Source organism: Vulpes lagopus, chromosome 12 (genome assembly GCF_018345385.1).
Source record: "Vulpes lagopus strain Blue_001 chromosome 12, ASM1834538v1, whole genome shotgun sequence".
Lineage (NCBI taxonomy): Eukaryota > Metazoa > Chordata > Mammalia > Carnivora > Canidae > Vulpes > Vulpes lagopus.
In genome coordinates, this window is record NC_054835.1 from 41717705 (window position 1) to 41738532 (window position 20828).

The 20828-nt window shown below is 50.5% G+C and overlaps 1 protein-coding gene across 1 annotated transcript in view; it reads left to right on the top strand.

The window, feature by feature from the left end:
- Positions 1-19421, top strand: part of MAP3K14 (mitogen-activated protein kinase kinase kinase 14) — a 51352-nt gene extending 31931 nt beyond the window's left edge. The window contains exons 7-16 of the mRNA XM_041724935.1: positions 4961-5090; positions 5327-5458; positions 5942-6046; positions 8032-8195; positions 8671-8821; positions 10385-10759; positions 10923-11029; positions 11464-11608; positions 12399-12499; positions 12861-19421. Coding sequence (XP_041580869.1) covers positions 4961-5090; positions 5327-5458; positions 5942-6046; positions 8032-8195; positions 8671-8821; positions 10385-10759; positions 10923-11029; positions 11464-11608; positions 12399-12499; positions 12861-13025 — 1575 coding nt within the window. The 3' untranslated portion in view covers positions 13026-19421. The remainder of the gene's footprint in view (positions 1-4960; positions 5091-5326; positions 5459-5941; positions 6047-8031; positions 8196-8670; positions 8822-10384; positions 10760-10922; positions 11030-11463; positions 11609-12398; positions 12500-12860) is intronic.
- Positions 19422-20828: the final 1407 nt, after the last annotated feature.

The window sequence follows — 20828 nt, forward strand, 5'->3', positions numbered from 1 at the left end:
TGAGTCCTTGCCAGCGTGGGTCATCATTCTCTGCTGCAGATGCCAAGGCTACATGCCTGACCTCTTCAGCCGCAGGTCCCCCCGCAGGCCATCGGAGAAGGCTCAGCTGTCCCTCCTGAGAGGTGGGTAGGAGGAGAGTGAGAGTGTGAAGTGTCCTGGAAACCAGTGCCCAGTGCTGGGGAGAGCTTAGTCACTGGGCTTCTCAGCTGTTGCCCTGCTGAGGTTCTCTGAGTCCCAGGCAACAAGGTAAACAACCCTGATATAGTAGAAGAGGACAGATACTCCATTTCTCACCTCCCCATGGCAGGCGGAAAAGCTCCAACCACAACGAATGGGCTCCCAAGCTCCAGAGCTGCTCCCCAGGCCTGCTAGAACCGGCTGCTCTCAGCCCACACAGCTGCCAACAAGGTGGTCCAGGGGACAGGCAAGGGGATGGGGGAGTAGGGCAGGCACTGGTGTCCTTTAGGATTTTCAGCTGAAAGATCTGAAAAATAGTTCCCTGCCAAGAGGATAGGGTTGGGGGAGGGAGCAGGGGTCAGAGGTCAGTCTGCACAAGGGGTTAGAGTAAGTTGTACACCCCCCAATGCTCCCTGAGGATTCAGCATGTGGTACAACAGCACTTCCTTGGTCCTCCTTGTAGAACATCAGTGGCCTCAGGTCAGATGCTGATTGGTCACGAGTCTGGGGTTTAATGTAGAGGGTTTTGTTTTTTAAGGTTTAGTTTGATCTTTTAGTTGCAAATAAACATAGGCTCGTTATAAAAGAATTCAGATGATACCCTAAAACACAAAAGTCTCCCTGTTCCCCAATCCAATTCTCAGAGGCACCTGCCCTTTGACATAAATCCCTTTAGACTTTATATAAACACGTAGTTTATCTTTTAAGGATTTTGTTTGTGTGCACGCACATGAGGAGGGGAAATAGAGGGGCAGTAGGAAAGGGAGAAGCAGAGAGCCTGGGACAGGGGCTCCATCCAGGGAACCTGAGATCTTGACCTGTGCCAAACTAAAGGCAGACACTTAACTGACTGAGCCACCCAGGGACCGCATAAGCAGATAGTTTGTTTTATTAAAATGAGATTGTGCTCTAGAGTTGTGCCATGTTTTTCATGTAATAGTATATTGTGGTCACATTTCCTTATTGGTACATATACATCTCGCTAGTGCTTTTTTTATCAGCCAATGTGGAAGTTCATATCCTAGTCAGCAGGTAAAACTATGGAATGCACGAACTTCTGGAACTTTATTCTATGGTGTACTTGTATGTGGTGCATATGTACACACACATTGTGGATGGGGAAGTCTGTATCAGATATCAGATTCTCAGAGGGGTATGTGGCCCAAAGAGGGTTAAGAACCATTCAGAACATCTGGCTCAAGCATGGCGTTCTGGGAGCCTCCTCTTGACTCTTCCACTGATCTGGGTTAGTGTGGCCTTGGCCAAATCCAGCCAGCTGTTACCAAGGACCTGCTCTGTGCCAGACACTCTGCCAGGGTCTGGGGACAGAATAGCAGAATCCACACACCTGCCCCAAAAGAGCTCGGGTTGTTGTGAGGGAGGGACGCTTACATGGTCTAGATGGTAGAAGCAGCCATCAATGAGGTACATGAGCGCGGGCAGCCTGGACAAGTGTTGAGAACGCAGAACTAGGATTAAGGGGAAAATATCTCCCTGAGGAGGTAGAAATAAATGGGAAGCCCTCTGTTCGTCGAACAACTACATGCCCGGTACTGTGTTAGTTATTCATTACTTTCACATACTTTATGTTCCTGGAATCTTTAAAAGAATTTACAGATCTGCGATTATCCCTTTTTTCACTGATGCAATAAAATGGACACAAATACTAAACAGGAGGGGAGGGATGTCTGGGTGGCTCAGCGGTTGAGGTCTGCCTTCGGCTCAGGGCGTGATCCCAGGGTCCTGGATCAAGCCCCCACATCAGGCTTCCTGTGAGGAGCCTGCTTCTCCCTCTGCCTATGTCTCTGCCTCTCTCTGTCTCTCATGAATAAATAAAATCTTTTTAAAAATAAATAAATAAGCAAACAAGAGGGGAGAGTCTCAAGAAGGAAAAATCAATGCCCGCATCAGCATGCAGGCAGTTAAGCGGAGAGAAGTGGCTTGTGGATTTGGCAGTTAGGTGATTGCTGACCACACTTCCCCACCCCCCCAGGGGGTGGGTTGTATGCTCACTCCTGAATGGATGTGAAAACATCCCAGATGAAAAGCCCAGACTTCTGGAAAGGCCTTCCTGAGGCAGGGTAGCTGGCAGCTCTGTAGTCAGGCTTCCCCAACCCAGATGCCAGCTCTGATACTTTCTGCCAGTGACCTTGGGCAAGTTACTTATCCAGACTTCAGCTTCCTTGCCTGTACAATGAGGACAGTGAGAATGCTGCCCCACAGGCTGCCGTAAGATGCAAATACCAATGCTTACAAAGTGCTTAGAACTGTGCCCCTGTGTTAAATGGGCAGTAAATAGTGGTTTGGTTTTGTTTTTAAGACTTAGAGAGGGCATATATGCGCATGTGGGGGTGAGGGGCAGAGGGAAAGGGAGGGAGAGAATCCCAAGCAGACTCCCTGCTGAGTGCTGAGCTTGGAACCCTCACCAGGCTCCATCCCGCCACCCTGATGTGGATGCTGAAGTCCAGGAAGGAGAGGTGGGCCAGATGGGTAGCTGGCCGGGACAGGAGGGCCATGTCCATTCTTCCCACCCAGCTCCCTCTGGCCTGTTCTTTCTGCTTGCTCTCCCTGGGACTGGCACCTTGTGTTTTGAAGCATCCCCTCTGACCCCTTTGGGTCTAAGTGACAATTTTTTTTTTTAAGACTTTCATTTTTACGTAGTCTCTACACCCAATCTAGGACTTGAACTTGTAACTCTAAGATCAAGAGTCACACAGTCAACAGACTGAGCCACCCAGGCAGTCCTGGGTGAGAATGTTTTTAACATTGCTGGGACACTCCCAAGGACTTATGGATTTCTTAATAATTAAAGCAGAGGTTCCCAAACTTTCTTGCTTTGCAGCCCTTAGTGTCAGAAATTTTTCATGGCACCTCAGGCCAAAACAAGTACATTAAAGCTCCCTTTAGGTCAAACAATAGTGGGGTTTTTTAAAAGATGTTATTTATTTATTCATGAGAGACAGAGAGAGAGAAAGGCAGAGACACAGGCAGAGGGAAAAGCAGGCTTCACGCAGGGAGCCCCACGTGGGATTCCATCCCAGGTCTTCAGGTCAGCCATGGGCTGAAGGCGGCGCTAAACCGCCGACCCCACCCCACCCCCATCCCCGGCTGCCCAAAAGGTAGTGTTCAACCTAACAACTTAGTGGTCATTTGAATAACAATGCATATAAGTCAAAGAACCTTTTTCTTCTGTTCTTAACCATAATTCCTAACGGGATGTATGCCTCTCTGGGCACTGCACAATTCTCAAATTTTGAAATCCAGCTGGACACCCTCACCTGCTCCACACTTCCCCCCTAAAGTACTTTTATCACAGCCCCCTCCAGAAACCTAGCTCCATGAAGATCTGTGGAAAGAATGGAGCGCAAGCTAATGCTGAAACAACTCTTTTGAGCAAGTAGTTTCTGTGATGCCCCACAAGATAGCCATCACTGCTGCTTCCCTCAAATGTCAAACACCCTGCGGCGCCCTGCTGAGTCCTCAGGGGTGCCCCAGAGTGCTTCCGCTCACAGCTTGGGAGCCAGAGAGTTAAAGACATTTGCTAGTACAAGTCCTGTTGGTGAATTCCAGCTCGGCTTCAGAGCTGGAAACACTGACAAAGAGTCAAAGTTTATGCGAGTTGATTAACCAAACCAGATATTCTGTAACCAGAAGACATTTTCCACTGATAGGCGAAAGTCCAAAAGCCCAAAAGCCCCACATCGGCAGAGCTCCTGCCAAGTCAGCACGTCTCCAAGCAAAGCTCTGCCAGGCAGGTCCTGACTGGTTTCTTCCAGGCTGGTTTTGCTGCCACTGGCGCCCCCTGCTGGTACCTCTCAAAGCTAACTCAGGAACCAGCTGCAGCCAGAAAGGACAAGCCTCTGTTAGAATTCCAGGTGTTTACTGAGCCGCCCTTATTTGACCTGGAGGAAGTGGACACCTGACATTTCCTGAGCACCCACTGGTTGCCAGGCCTGGTGTTGATTGTTGGTTATCATCCCTCCAAGTCCTCCCTCTATGCGGGACCAGATACCACTGTCACCTCCCTTTGCATATGGAAACAGCTTAGGGGAAGCAATCTACCTTTGGAAATGGCCAAGCCAGAGTCTGTCTAGGATGTTTGGATCCCACCCTGCTGTGCTGGTCCCTGGCACAAAGGAGTGGGTGGTCCCTGCGGGAGGAGCCTTGGCCAAGCCACTCCTCCTTAGAAGCTGCTCTTAGGCCAAGATCCTGGGGAAACAGCTGCAAACAGAATAAACAAGCACTTCTCCATCTACATAGACATTTTCATCCTCAGGGGAAAAGACAAATAATTGGGAGTTGAGAAAAGCGCTGAGAAGGGTGCTGACAGAGCCAGGATCTTGGCTGCATCGGCTCTGGCTGCAGATAAGATGGAAACCCGGCCTCTGGGGAATAGACACAAATGTTGATAAACAAAAGGTCCCACATCCTAGAAATGGCCTGGCCATTTGGGCTAGGGGAGAAAAAATTCTGCTTTTGGCAGATTTGAGGGTGGGCAGCATGCCAGGGCTCTGGATAGGGTTGTAGTTTTTGTGTGATTCTAATTGTTTCCACACACATCAGCAGTGCAGAACTTTAACCACATACTAGAAGTTGAACATGACCCCCAGGGTACATAGTTTAGTTTCAGAGTCCAGTAGCCCCACCGGGGCCCTGCCTGGCCTCACAGTCAACACGGGAAACATTAGCAGTCTCTGCAGGGAGCACCGAGGGTCCTGCCAGGATGCCAGGGAAATGGCCCCAGGACTCACCCTGACTCACAAAGACCTCTGGGCCCTGCCAGGTGCGCATCGAAGTGTTCCGGGCAGAGGAGTTGATGGCGTGTGCGGGATTGACCTCACCCAGAATCGTCCCTTTGTATGGAGCTGTGAAGGAAGGTCCTTGGGTCAACATCTTCATGGAACTGCTGGAAGGTAAGGAGCCAGGCGCCACTCTTCCCCTGTCATAGTTCAGAGCCAAGACTTGGGGTTTCCCCACGTCTTGCCCAGGTTGACCTTGGTCCCTAGTAATTCCGTTTTTTAACCTTCTGACCCTGTGACATGGCCAGGAAAGGCCTCTTTTCCACCAGCTGCCCTTCAAAGGCCTTTGCCCTTGGCCTGCCTGCAGACCTGGAAATGCCCCACATAAAGACTGGCCGTTGGTCTCCTAGGTGGCTCGCTGGGTCAGCTCATAAAGCAGAAGGGCTGTCTGCCAGAGGACCGGGCCCTTTACTACCTAGGCCAGGCTCTAGAAGGGCTGGAATACCTCCACTCTCGAAGGATTCTGCACGGAGATATCAAAGGTGAGGCTCATGCCCCGACCGCCCTGGTCCCCAGCTAGCTCCTCTCTTACCTCATCCTGCCTGATTTCCTCGTGGATCTGGGCCTGCCTGGCCATCCCCTGGGGCAGGGCCTGAGTCTGGCCGATAGGGCTATGCTGGTGGGACGGGGAAGTGTGCTGACCAAGCCCTCAGCCTGACACCATAGCTGCCAGTGGCAGATCCAGCTCCTACAGGCCCATGACCACTGGGAGAAGGCGGGGGGACAGTAGAGCTGAGTGGCAGCGGCCCCAGGAGTAAACTCTGTCCCTGTACCTCAGAGATCTGCCTTCTCCCTGCCTCTAGCCTGAGCTGATCACCCCCTTCCCTTCCTCATGACTAATGAAACTAATCAGAAGCAGCAGCTGCCATGTAGGGTTGGCCAGGAACTGCCTCCCTGGAGGTCCAGAGTGGGCTGGGGCCTACACTGACTCACCTGTTCCTCCTCTTCTCTGGGGTGGCCTGCAGCTGACAACGTGCTCCTGTCCAGCGATGGGAGCCGCGCAGCCCTTTGTGACTTCGGCCATGCCGTGTGCCTTCAACCCAACGGGCTGGGGAAGTCCGTGGTCACGGGTAAGCCCCGCCTCCATTGCCCTTCCAAGATGACTAGCAGGGGCCTTTGCTCAGTCACCCCAGGTCTCCTGTGCGCTTGGAATGGCAGTCAGTAATAGAGATGCAAGTGCTCCTTGTCTACCATTCTGTTTTAGCCCTCCACAACTCTAGGTTCGCAGAAAGCTTTTGTTAGGTTTCAACACAGGAATGAGCATCAGATGCTGATATTTTCAGATATTACTGTTCCACAGAGAAGGGAACAGAAAGGCTGACTGCCCTGTTCCAGGTCTCCTGCCCAGGCACCCTCAGAGCTCCAGCCATCTTCTGTAGCCTTTTATGGAGGGCTGTGCTCCCAGCCTGTGGCCATGGCCCTCTTGGACCTCTGAGCATGGTTTCTGGAAGCACAACAGGAGGGCTAATGGGGGGTCAAGGCTCTGTAGCTGGAGAAATGTTTGTTCTTAGATTATTAAAATAATCAAAAATAAAAATAAAATAAAATAATCCACATCCATTGTAAAATATTGGGCAACTACAGAGTCACGTGGTCTAGAAGAGGTGAATAGAGCCCACTCTGCTCCTCTTAACTGGAGAGATGATCATGAACATTTTACATAATTCCTTCCAGGTTGTCTGTCTTTCTTTCTTTCTTTCTTTCTTTCTTTCTTTCTTTCTTTCTTTTTTTTTTTTTTTTTTACCCGTACAAAGTTAAGGCTGATATAACCCAATTTTGTGCCCTGCACTTTTTTTTTAAGATTTTATTTATTTATTTGACAGAGAGAGAGTGAGAGAGCACAAGCAGGGGGACCAGGAGAGGGAGAGGGAGAAGCAGGCTCCTGGCTGAGCAGGGAGCCCAATGCAGGGCTTGATCCCAGGACCTAAGCTGAAGACAAGATGCTTAACTGACTGAGCCACCCAGGCGCCCCTATACTTTGCTTTTTTCATTTAGAGCATTAAGCATAAAATTATTTCTTCTTGACCAAAAGAAAAACAATCTTTTAGAAGTGATTCTGTTATTAAAGGACTGTGTTGATCATTCTAAAGACGTAAATTCTAACGGACATCTGCCCTTCACTTTAAAATAGTGAGTTTTTTTCTTATTACAAAAATAATCCTTTTCTAAAATCTTTTGTAGAAAGTAGAACTAAGCAAAAATAAAAAATTCAAATCACCAGAAGTGGGGGGAAAACTTCATATCTGGTATTGATCCTTCTAGTCTTTCATGCGTAGAAGTCTTTTGGGGTTTTTTTCCCACTCACTAAAATTTCAGGAACATCAAACCATTAATTAGGCTCCTGCAACCTGATTTTCAATGTCCAGGCCCCTCCCCAATCTTATTTTATTTTATTTTTTTTTTAATTTATGTTAGGCATACAGTGAGAGAGAGAGAGGCAGAGACATAGGCAGAGGGAGAAGCAGGCTCCATGCACTGGGAGCCCAACGTGGGATTCGATCCCGGGTCTCCAGGATCGCGCCCAGGGCCAAAGGCAGGCGCTAAACCGCTGCGCCACACAGGGATCCCCTCCTCCCCAATTTTAAAAAGCATTCTAAAGGGACACCCGGGTGGCTCAGGGGTTGAGCACCTGCCTTTGGCCCAAGGTGTGATACTGGAGTCCTGCATCAGGCTCTGTGCATGGAGCCTGCCTCTCTCTCTGCCTGTGTCTCTGCCTCTCTCTGTGTGTGTGTGTGTGTGTGTCTCATGAATAAATAAATTAAATCTTAAAAAAAAAAAAGCATTCTAAAGATTTGGTCCAAAGGGCCGAGCCCCTATTTTGGGTGATGTATTCTTTGTACCAGTTCCCAGCGGAACCCCTGACTTAGCTCATCCCCAGCAGGTTTGATATGGAAGCTTCCTTTCTGTCTGAGATACTTTAACAGAGATAAATTCTAGGTTTTTCCAGGTATTTTCACCGAATTGACTCAGTGGCCAGGGGGAGAGGGGGTCATTGCCAAGGCTCTTACCCATCAAAGTTCATAGTTGGCTTTCCGGTCTCACCCCACCTTCTCAGGAGACTACATCCCTGGCACAGAGACCCATATGGCCCCAGAGGTGGTGATGGGCAAGCCCTGTGATGCTAAGGTGGATGTCTGGAGCAGCTGTTGCATGATGCTTCACATGCTCAACGGCTGCCACCCTTGGACCCAGTACTTTAGAGGGCCACTCTGCCTCAAGGTCAGTGACGGCACCTGGGATGGCGAAGAGGGAGAGCCAGCAGGGCCACAGGGCCCAGGCTGCACGCTTAAGGTGGCCCCCATTTGGGCTGCTCTTGGGTGGCAGATGGCAACAGGAAGAGGCCTCATCATAAATGCGGGATCCTAGCTAAAATATTTGCCACCCAAATCTGAAGGCCCAAGGAGAGATCCTAAGTGAGGGATCCCCTTGAGTTCATGGCAGGTCGGGGCTCTCCTCCACTCATACACTGTGCCATCTCTGCTGCCTTCCGATGGGCTGGTCATGGGCACCTTGCCGTCTGGCACTGGCCTGGCCTACCTGGCCCCTTTTCTCCTTTTCCTTGGAAAAGTCCCAGCCCTCTCCAGTCTTTTTGACCAACCCCAGGGTAGGGGAGAGTGGGGAAGAGCAAGAACAGAAAGCTGGATCCTGGGAAGTGAGGGGGGACAGGCCACACATGTTGCCTTCTGACCCACAGATCGCCAGCGAGCCTCCGCCTGTGAGGGAGATCCCACCCTCCTGCGCCCCTCTCACTGCCCAGGCCATCCAGGAGGGGCTGAGGAAAGAGCCTGGCCGCCGTGCGTCTGCAGTGGAGCTGGGGGGAAAAGTCAGCCTGGCGCTGCAGCATGGTAAGAGCCCCCACTGGCTGTAGGGGCACGGGACCCCACAGGGTAGTGCTGTGGTCAAGGGCAAGGACCTCTCAACCTCTCAGAGCCTTGGTGTCCCCATCTAGAGCATAGAGATGACACCCGCCTTGGGCTTGTTAGAAGATGGTAGTGTGAGTAGAAGTGCTTTGTACTGCGCCTCGCTGCTCAATAGATGGGGGACAGGGACTACAACATACAAAGGGGGCCTCAAGCCCATTAGTCATCAGTGAATGTGAAATAAAGCCAGGTACCACTTTCCAGCCATTAAGTGAGAAAAGGCAGAAAGTTCGTAGCACCAAGTGGTGGTGAGGAGATGGGGCAGTAGCCCTTAGGCTCTGCTGGGGGGCACCTGGTAGCACTCGCAGACATCTGCAGACCTGTGACCTAGCACTCCATACCCGGCATGCCAAAGAGGTTCTCACCAGATCCTTAAGGGGACATGCTGAGGATGCATGCTGCTGAGTCATTTGTGGGAGGGGAGTAGGGTGCGATGGCGTGTCCCTTCCTGGGAGAGCGGAGGGGCCAAAGGCAAGGGTGGTAGGCAGGGTGTGTCACAGGGAACGCCATGCAGCAGTTAAAGCAAGTCAGTGTTCACAGAACAACCGGCTGGATTTTAAAACCATAGTGCCAGGTAAAAAAGAGGATGGATAGAAAACACGATGCCTTTTTTGTAAATTTTTTTAAAAAGTTAAGATTTTAAGATTTTATTCATTTGAGAGTGAGAGTGTAAGAGGGAGAGAACACAAGAGTCGGGAGAGGAGCAGAGGGAGAAGTTAAGCTCCCCTGCTCAGCAGGGGAGCCTGGCTCCAGGCTCCATCCCCAGACTCTGGGGGACCATGACCTGAGCCAAAGGCTGACACTTAGCTGAGCGAGCCACCCAGGCGCCCAGTAAATTCAATATTGATCAGTGAAAACAACACAGACTTTGCTAAAAGCATGATTGAACCCAAAGTGACACATCAAACATAATAGATTGTCACCAGGAGGTGGGCATGGGAATGGCTTTGGTTATGGGAATGAAAGGGGAATAAATAAAACAGGAGAGAGACCTTGCATGCCCTCCTGCCCCCCCACCCCCCACCAACATAGATAAACCTGTTACCACACTCCAGAGAAATGGCACCCTTAGGAAGCACCAGCTGCAGAGAGGGAGGGCAAGAGAGATGGCAGTTGGGGGTGGGGGGGCAAGGAGGCCAGTTTACATGGGACCTCGAAGCTGGTGTTACTCAGAGCTGTTTTTAAATCTTCTCTTTACTAGTGACAGAGTCCTTCCTTGGAGCCATTTCTGTCATTTTTAAAGTTGTGATTATGACCTAGAAGGAAGATGGCATAGACAGAAATACTGTCCTATTCCCATCGTAGAAGGCCATCTTAGGGAAGAAGCCTCCTCCAAGACCACACGCTGCCCTCCTGAATTGTGTCCCTGAGTGAGACAAGAGTCCTCCCTCGCTGCCTGCCTCCAGCCCTGTGCTCAGGAAGGCCGCCCAGCCTGGCCCAGCATCTGGGCTGGCCTGTCTCTGCCTCACCACTTGTGCTGTTTTACAGTGGGGGGCCTGAGGAGTCCTTGGAGGGGAGAGTACAAAGAGCCAAGACGTCCGCTGCCACACCAAGTCCAGGCCCCGCCCAGCCAAGGCCACTGTCACCGGACCCTGCAAGCCCAGCCGAGGGAGCTCTCACCTGAGGCTCCAGGGCCCCAGCCAACTGAGGACACTACTGGCGGGGCCCCTCAGCTCCAACCTCCGCTGCCCCCAGAGCCCCCAGAGCGGAACAAGTCTCCAAGCCTGACTTGGGGCAAGGAGGAGTCTGAGACCTGGGAGCCGTTGCCTCTGTCCTCCCTGGACCCGACCCCTGCCAAAAACCCCAGCTCAGCTGAGCGGAAGGCGACACTACCTGAGCAGGAACTGCAGCAGCTGGAAATAGGTATGGCAGCCTTGGCCACGGCCCCGGGGCCTGTGCTCCCCTCCCTCTGCAGCCAGCATGGGCGCCTTCCCCCAGAGGTCCTCCTGCGGTCCGGGTGGCCGGATACCCAGACGGGCCGGGCCGTTCCCAGTCTCTCACAGCCATCCTCTGCCTCTCCCTGCAGAATTATTTCTGAACAGCCTGTCCCAGCCATTTTCACTGGAGGAGCAGGAGCAAATTCTCTCGTGCCTCAGCATCGACAGCCTGTCTCTATCAGACGACAGCGAGAAGGTAAGCGGGCCGTGGACCCAGAGCCACAGCCCAGAACTTTGTGTCCTGCTGGTAAAGGGAGGCTGAAGGGAGTCACTCCTTCCTTGTGGAAAGGCTCCCCACCAGGGCAGGGGGGGCATGGTTTCTCAGAGTGAGATAATCTTTCTTCCACACACCTGGGAATTGGGGAATGGTTTGGCTGCTAGGGATAATGGGAAGATTTGGACTTGGGTCCCCCTAGAAATATTCCTCACCCTCCTCCAGCCCAGGAACCCCTCATGACCTCAGCCCCCTGCTTTGCCCCCAAAGTGCCCAGTAGGGCCACACTCCAGCCCAGGATGTGAGCAGTCCCTCACCCTGAAGGAGGGCCCAGAGCCCCTGTGCCCCAAATCCAACCAAGGCCAGAGACGGCCGCCCAAGTCCGGGGGCCTGAGTTGTATCCACTCTTGTTTCAGAACCCGTCAAAGGCTTCTCAGAGCTCACGGGACACCCTGAGTTCCGGCGTGCACTCGTGGAGCAGCCAGGCAGAGGCTCGCAGCTCCAGCTGGGACATGGTGCTGGCCCGGGGGCGGCCCACTGACACTCCGAGCTATTTCAATGGTACAGCCCAACCCTTGCCTGCTCAGCAGCCCCCGCAGTACCTGATTTGCCTGGATTTAGGGAGCTGGGAGGTAGGGGAGAAGGCACCTGGTGCCCAGACTGGCCATGAAGTCAGTTTAGAGCAAAGGCCCTGATTGCCCAAGAGCCTTTCCTGGTGGGGCAGTGAAGGACCATTGCCCCTCATGGGCTGCCAATGGGGAGTTCCAGAAGGCTCGTTGCTTGGGGCACAAAGCAGCCTCTCCTGGCCTAGAGTCAAGAAATAATGTCTCGAAGGGAAAAGGAGGAATAAGACCTCATGAGCATTTTCATCAAGAACTCAGCAGCAAGTTTGCTGGGGTCCTCCCGGGATTTAAAGTCATAAGATGTTTTTGAGTGTGGCTGCACAGGTTACATGGTGAATTTTGACAGGCCTCTTCCCAGTGTGACACAACACACGGATCAAGCCCCCACGGCCTGGCCAACGGCCACCCCAGCTCAGACAACATTACTTGTGGGCCTGAATTGCCCACAGGCTAATTTCGGAGTCTCTGTTCCCACTTCCGTTCTGCTTTGTGTGCAGGTTGAAATACTAGTTCCCCTTCAGAGCCAGGCTTAGCTCTTTGCATCGTGCAAGCCAAATTCTAGGTGTTGATAGAAGACTACCAGGAAGAACCAGCACGTGTATAGCATTTGGGCTGCTCCAGCCTAAATGTCAGTCAGCTTCCTCAGAGCCATGCTGCGTCCCTCTGCATGGGGCTCCTTAGGGAGCCTCCAGCCACTCTCCTGATGGGTCCTGCTGCCTGCCTTCTAGGTGTGAAAATCCAGATACAGTCTCTCAATGGCGAACACCTGCACATCCGAGAGTTTCACCGGGTCAAGGTGGGGGACATCGCAACTGGCATCAGCAGCCAGGTAAGGGGGCAGGTATACACCTAGAGGCAGAGTCCCGGCAGTCAGTGTACCTGGCCCAGCCCTCCAGGAGGAAGGCTTTTGAATAAATAGAACTGGTACAGGAGGGAATGGTTGGCTTCAGAGATCCCCCAAGGTCCCAGGGTGAGCCTGACAATGGCAGTTGAGGAGTCCTCAGGACCTTCCCTCAGGCTAGGTGAGACTCTCTGAGTCCTCCAGGACTAAAGGCGAGAGTATGCCTTCAGGACTGCCTGTTTGGCTGGAGGGAGACTGCCCCGCCTCAGGAGACCCCAGTTTTGCCCTTCTAGGCAGCCTCTGAGCCCCATGCCACGATCTCAGGCCTGCTGGTTTGCTCTGCCCCCAGATCCCAGCCGCAGCCTTCAGCTTGGTGACCAAGGATGGGCAGCCCGTGCGGTATGACATGGAGGTGCCGGACTCGGGCATCGACCTGCAGTGCACCCTGGCCCCTGATGGCAGCTTTGCCTGGAGCTGGAGGGTCAAGCATGGCCAGCTGGAGAATAGGCCGTAACCCAGCCTTCCATCACTGGCTCCACTCTTCTAAAGCAGCCTGCCTTCTCGGTGCTCAGTGCTGACCCTGACACACAGGCTCAGCCCGCTCCTGGGGATCTGCCAACCCTGGCTCAGCGGTGGGCCTAGGGACAAGCAGAATGCCTCCCAGGATCTCCTGTGACCTGCCAGACCCTGCCAGGAGAACACCTCGTGCCCACATGAGGAGGAGGAGGGAGGCAGGAGGCCTCCTCCCGTGGGGAACAAAGAGGGTCTTCTCTGCCCCGGTCTAGACAACAAGCTGACCTGACGTGTTTGGATCAGTGACCACTTGCTGACCGTCAGGGTAGAGTAGCTTCCGGCCTAGGTCAAGGAGGGGTGAGCAAGTCCCTTGGCTTCAGAGCAGGTGGGAGAGTGTCAAGTGCCTGAGGATGCATACTCAGGTCCAGTATAGGAGTGAGGCAGCAAGCGTACCCATCCTTGAGCTAAAGGGGAGCCCTCTGACCCTCTTGTGGCCATCGAAGCCTCTTTTTAGATCTAGAAACTCTTCTGACAGAGTCAGGGAAGGAGCCACGCCTGATGCTGGGAAGTCTCCCTGGGAGACGACAATGGCACACCGTCAGGGTGTAGCAACACGGGTCCAGAGCCGAACTCAGCTTCCGCCCAGGACCACAGATATCTAAGTGAAATGGTTCTCAGTCCCCAAGCACATGTCCCTTTGCTGCTGGCCACCAGTCTTCCCCAGGGCAGCAGGCCTCGAGCCCTGGCTGCAGACCCAGCCCTGCGCATCACTCACTGGCACTCAGCCACCTCATCTGTAGAAGTGAAGGGTGGTAGGTGCCCTGGCCGATGGGAGCAGTCTGAGGATGGGGTGTGATCTCATCCATGTGGAAGAAAGTAGCAGGTGTGAGCGCTACTCTTCCCTCCGGCCACGGCTTTAGACATCGTGCACACCAGCTTCCTGAGACACAGCCCAGGCCTTACACTCACACTGGCCCTGCCCTTCCCCTCTCTCAGGGGCAATGCCAACTGCACTTTGCACTCTGATGACCTCAAAGCACTTTCATGGCTGCCCTCAAAGAGGGCAGGTCAGTGGTTCTGCATGCGCAAAAGCAGGCCAGGAGATGGGGTGAAGGGATTCGAGTCTTGACCTGTCTCCATGCGCATGACCCCTCAAACCTCTGGATTTCTTTAAGATGAGCCCCCCACCACCACCACCACCTACCCCATTTCCCCAACCCAGTCTCTTCTTCAGCGGGCAGGGGGGCTGATCAGGACTCATGTAGCATTAATCAACTGTGAATCCTTGTGTGAGGGCCTGCTAGCCTCCGCTCCTGGAGGTAAGGGGTGTCCCCTGGGAGTCCTCCTTGGGAAGAGCTCATCCCCATGTCTTGCCAAGGTGGCCTCTGTCCAGCTATCCACATCGAGCCATTCTGCTCCCCAGGGAGAGACCCCGGCCCCCAGCACATAAAGAGCTGCAGCCTTGGTACTGCAGAGTTCGGGTGGTACTCTTTGTAAGCAATAAAGTTTGGGGTGATGACAAATGTGTTAGGGCATGGCTGTCCCCACTCTTGCCTACCTCAGATCCTAACAGCTGCCTCCCTGTGCCTTCTTGGTGGGATCTGGTCAAGGCTGCCCTTTATTTTTGGCAGCAACTGTTTGTAGCCCTTGAGTGAGGTTACTTTTCCCACCATCCCTCCCAGTGAAAGCTTCCAGTCCTATATTTGCCCTATCCATTCAAACCAGTTAGGCAAGATGCTCCAGCCAGTGGCATCTTGCCCCACCCAGTCCCTGGTCAAACACTGCCAGGCTGAGGAAGAGAGGTCGAGAAGGCCTGGGCAATGTCCTGAGGTGGATAGGTGGGAGCACACCAGGAGCCCAGAACAAAGATCGCCCAGCCCTCTCCCAGCCCTGAGTGACCAGGTGACTTTCAGGAGTGGGTTCCTGGGTGATGGGGCAGGGGCCCATCTGAGGATGGATGCCACTGACACACAGGGCACCTCGTCAAATCTGGCTCCACACTCCCTGAAGTCTTGCTCAAGTATGTATGTGTGTGTTGCCTGGGCACGTGCACACTTGGGGTCAAGGCCGGAGGGGTCCTGCACGGCAGGAGGGGGCAGGAGCAAGGCCATCGGAGCTTACCGGTGGCCCTCCCTCTGGGCCTGCTGGGAAGAGCCCCGCAGCCCACGTCTTCGGGGGGCGCTCCGGCCCCTCCGGGGGACACCCCCCAACGGCCGCCCCGCCCACACGCCGCCGGGAATCCGGGGCGTCTTTCCCAGGGACGTAACAGAGACGGCGACATCACAGGCGCTGGCGCCCCCAGCATCTCCGGCGTCCCCCAAAGCCCCCAACCAAAGAGCGCACTGGAGGCGGAGGGGCAGCAGCCACCAGCCCGCTCCCCGCCTCCCTGACAGAGCCTCGGTCAGCATGGGGGTGACAGGTGGGAGCGGGGCCGGGCGCCGAGGGGCGGGCGGGGCGGGGCAGGCGAGGGGCGGGGAATCAGCCCTGGGCCCCACGCGGTGCACGAGCTTGTGCGCACAAGCACGCAGGCACACCTTGGAGTAAAGGCCGCAGGTTCTGGCGACTCTTGGAGGGCTTCTGGGCACGCGGAAGCCGCGGTGGCCTTGGGCCCACACAACGACTCATGAATTGTCCCAAACCGCTCATAACCCCCAAATCACCTTCAGTTGTTCCTGGCTGACGATTGGAGGCTTTGCAGAGAGAAGCAGTTGGCTTCCACAAATACTGGCCTCCTTTGGCCTTTGCACTCTTCTCTAGCAATGAGCAAAGCTGTGTGCCCTTTAGGTCTCCACTGAAATAGGGGCTTTCTTCTTGGGACCTTCTCTCCCAGGACATGGGCCAGCATTAAAAATGTGCCAAGAACCAACAACCAGAGAGCAGCTTTTCCCTTTCCCAAACTCGTGGGGTGACAAATTTATGCAGACACCTTAACTCACTCCTGTGACATTTATTGCACCCCCTTCAGCTCTTAGTCTTGTGTTAGGCCCTGAGTCTGATGAGTTAACTAAAAATTAAAATGTGGGTAGGACGGCTAGGTGTGTCTGTCACACAGAAGATGACACTGGGGAGGTGAGTTGGCCTGTCAGGGATGAGTAGGATTTTGCCAGATGTAAGACTTTCTGAGTGTCTGAAATAGCAGGTGCAAAGGCACTTAGGCACAAAAGCTGTGCTTTGGGGGAGCTTGCACTCGGGGCAAGGAAGGAGCGGGCTACCAGGAGATGCAACCAGAGGGCAGAGGGCAGACCATACAGGATCTTTGAAGCCACTCTATAGCCTGGATGTGACCAGAGGCTGGTGTGATACAGCAGGCTCACTCTGAGGTCTTTAAGAAGCCCAAATTGGAGGGAAATATGGTTGCAGTGGTCCAGCTAGAAGCCTAAAGAGATTTCAAAGAACACAGTGGCCAGTCAGACCTGGGTTCTTCAGGTCAAGGCACTGCTCTTACCAGATGTGTGACCTGTGCAGTTTCATCTGTGAGAGCAGAGTCATGACCACCTGGGCACAGAGGAGGCAAAATGGGAAGCACTCAGCCAGAAGGTAGTCAGTCCTAGGTTTGTGTTGACTTTGGTGTTGGGAGATGAAGAGAAGCAGTAGGGATGGAGAAAGGGACCTGTACAAGGTCAACATCAGCTAGGGGAAGTCAAGCTGGGGATGTGAGGGGGGTCACTACCCAGGTTTCTAATTTGGGTATTAGCATAAAGGATTATCAGGGGAAGAGGAGTGACCAAGATCTGAGTGATTAGAAAGGAAGATGGGTCAGGCATACAAATCGTGCAGGCCACACTCAAATCTGGACATAGAAGAGTGGGAACTTGAGGTGAAAAATAGAGGACAAGCCACATGGTCTGGCAGGGTGAGAAGGATGAAGAATTCATTTCTTTGCACAGACTTTTGCTGAGCATCCACCTTGCAGGCTCTGTGTGCAGCAGATCAGAGATTCAAAATGGGCAGCCCACACAGTCTGCCCAGCTCTAATAAGGGTCAGCAAGAGGTCCTGTGCTCAGAGGTCTGCAGGGAGTGGGTGGAGGCAACTGGAGGAGATAGACACAAGGGTTGGAGCTCTGAAGGTCTCCAGAAAGCAAAGCCCTGAGCATCATCACAACAGAAAGCAAGGAACATTTCAGAGATAGGAGACATCTAAGGCCCTAACCAGCGAGAGATACCTTTAGGGAGAGATGTGCAACTGGTGACTGGAATTTGAGTCTAGAGCTTAGGAGAAGTGGGAATAATAAATAGAGATTGGAGGAGCTTCTGTGGTCCCAGCCACAGGCTTGGAAGCCCCAAGAGGGCAGAGGCTGTGTGTGTTCATCACTGTGTCACCTAGAACAGTGCATGGCCCTTATTCAAGGGCTCAACATTTAATTTTATCAAAGAATTTATTTTTTTTTATTTTTATTTATGATAGTCACACAGAGAGAGAGAGAGGCAGAGACATAGGTAGAGGGAGAAGCAGGCTCCATGCACCGCGAGCCCGACGTGGGATTCGATCCCAGGTCTCCAAGATCGCGCCCTGGGCCAAAGGCAGGCGCCAAACCGCTGCGCCACCCAGGGATCCCTATCAAAGAATTTATGCATGTGAATAAATAGCACTGAAGAGCTTACTCAGTGATGAAAAGCAAGTATCCTCTATAGCACACCCCCAGGCTCACTCCTCAGAACAACCAGGATTGTTTCATTTGAACTGTTTTTCTGTCTAATTACCTTCTTATTTTTCTACAAGCTATCTTTCTTGGTTTATCAGTTCTAGACATTATCACCTTCCTGCTCTAATGGATCCACCCTTCCCCATCCTCCCAACATCATTTTTAGATCTGCTGATGCTTTTGTAAGTTTAATATACTTATATCTTTATTTTTCATCACTTTAGACAATATCTTTTGATACCACACATAGTAAGATGAAGTTTTTAGTGCCCCTACCTTTCCCTTCAGCTTTCCTCCTTCCCTCCCACCTCCCAACAACTCTAACCTGTATTTTTATCAAGGTTGGTAACACTTACATTGTCCTATAACCACAACTATGTTTTTCAATTTTTATTTATATGTTGATTCTGAAAGTTGAAACCCTGAATTGTTGTGACTACATAACTACTGTTGACTGCACAACCAATAAAGGTACCACAGTTACTTTTTCTTTCTCAGACAGCTTTTCGGTTTTCCTGGAGTTTCTGGTTGCCTTTTCCTTATATTCTTTGGTTTTATCAGTCTTAGTTTTCAACCTTTACATCTAGTCAACTATTCTGTCAAGTTTTCTTTATTTCAGAAATCTACTACCCAGAACCCTTCATCATCTTGCCACTCTACAGTTAACATCCTAGGACTTAGCTGCTTTCCTAATAGTGGGTGGACCACTATTTCCTTCTTGGCTGTCTTGTTACACACCTTTTATTTTGTTTTTAGCACATCCTCAAATAACTTCCTTAAAAAAAAGAGGAAGTAAATTTCGTAAGTCATTCCATGTCTGAAATGATAGTTTGGCTGGATATAAACCTATACTTTAAAAAAACATTTTCCTCAAAAATTTTAAGGCAGCCATTGTTGCTAACTCTGCTGTCAGTATAATTGATTCCTCTCCCCTTGCAGGTGACTGGTTTTTCTACTCTAGAAGCATTTAAGAATTCTTTGTTCCTGGTGCAAATGAACTTTCACAGCAAGGATCTTTTGACATCTATAATGCTGAGTGTTCAGTGAACCCTTTTAAGCCAATGACATCATTCAGTTCATGAAAATTTTGATGTCTCTTTCCTTTTCTATGTTCTCTATTCTTTCTGGATTTCCTTTCTATAACTCAGAACCATACTGCCTTTTGATCATTTTCTCTCACATGGTCTTGATACTTTGGTTCTACTTTCTGGGAAGATTTTCTGTTTTATTTTCCAAGTCTTTTTGCCAAAAGCTCTTTCTTTCTCCTAATTTTTTAAGAGCATCCTGTTCTTGCTTTTTGCATGTAATATATATAGTTGAATTTCTATATCCCAGAATCACTTAAGGGTTTAGGTATTTTTAAAGCTCCTTTCTGTTTCCCAAATAACCTCTGGTAATCTAGAGTCATCTTTTCTCTTAATCTGTCAATTGCATGTGGGCAGTTTCCTCAAATGTCTGGTGATGCTTGGCTGTTCATGTTTAAGAGTGAAATCATAAAAAGCTGATTGGGAACTGCAGGACTGATTCCCTGGCAGATGTCACTTTAGTATGATCAGGCAGGAAACAGACATATCTCTGTCTAGTTCAAGAAGATCAACAGAATTGACATCTTTAGCCAAACTAAACAGGACAAAAAGAAAAAAGACAAAAATTACCAATATGGGAAATGAAAGAGGTGGCATCACTACAGAATCTACAGATATGAAAAGAATAATAAAGAATATAATGAACAATTTATGCCAATAAATTTACCTACTTAGATGAAATGGACAAGGAAACTCCAGGCTCAGGTTCACACACTTCACCTGTGAATTCTGCTAAACATAAGGAAGAAATAATACCAATTTTATACAACCTTTTTAGAAAACTGCAGAAAGAATACTTCCCAACTCATTCTATGAGGCCAACATTGTTCTAATATCAAAGTCTGACAAAGACAATGTAAGAAAATTATACACCAATATACTTCATGAACCTCACGTGAGATTTCTTTTAAAAAGTTAGCAAATCAAATTCAACACAGTATAAAATGATAATACGTTATGACCAAATGAGATTCATCTCAGGGATATAAGATTGATTTTAACATTCAAAACTTACTTCACCATAAATAAGAGAATTATTAACAATAACATATAACATTATTCATGTTATAGCATCTTATATGTAACATATAATAACAGAATATAAAAGAAAAACAGTGGCACCTGGCTGGCTCAGTCAGAATAGCATGTGATTCTTGATCTCAGGGTCATGAGTTAGAGCCCCATATTGGGTGAGGAGATTACTAAAAAATAAAATAAAAACAAAAGAATATAACAGAAAAACTATATAATCCTCTCAATAAATGCAGAAAAGGCATCAGACAAAATCTAACATCTCTTCTAACTAAAAACTAAGTGAACTAAAGGGAGCCTGGGTGGCTCAGCCAGTTAAGTGTCCGACTCAATTTCAACTCAGGTCATGATCTCAGGGTCGTGGGATCAAGCCCACCATCAGGCTCTGTGCTGAGCACGGAGTCTGCTCAGGATTCCCTCTCTACTTCTGTCCCTCCCCTGCCTTTGTATACACACACACACTCTCTCTAAAAAGAATAAAAATTTGTAAAAACTAAGTGAACTAGGAATAAAAGGGAACTTTCCTCAACATGATAAAGGGCATCATAAAAAACAGCCAACATCATACTTAATGGTGAAATACTGAATGCTTTCTCCCTAAGGTCAGGAACGAAGCAAGGATGTCCACTCTCAATTCTATTCAGCATTGTACTAAACATTGTTCTCAGTACACTAAAGCAGAAAAAGGAAATAAGAGACATCCAGATTGGGAAGGAAGAAGTAAAACTCTCTTGAGTCACACACATAATTTTTTTAAATTGTTTAAGTAATCTCTACGCCCAACATGGGGCTTGAACCCATGACCCTGAGATCAAGAGTCACACGCTCTACTGACAGCCAGCCAGGTGCCCTAGTCATACACATTATTGTTTATGTAGAGCACTCTATGGAATCTACAAAACAAAACAAAAAACTAGAACTGATAGGACTTTAGGATGGTTACAGGACATACAACTCTATACACAACAATCAGCAGTTGGAAACAAATCATTTCACACACTACAGAAGGTCACCTGAATCCCTAATAGAACATTCCCAAGTTGG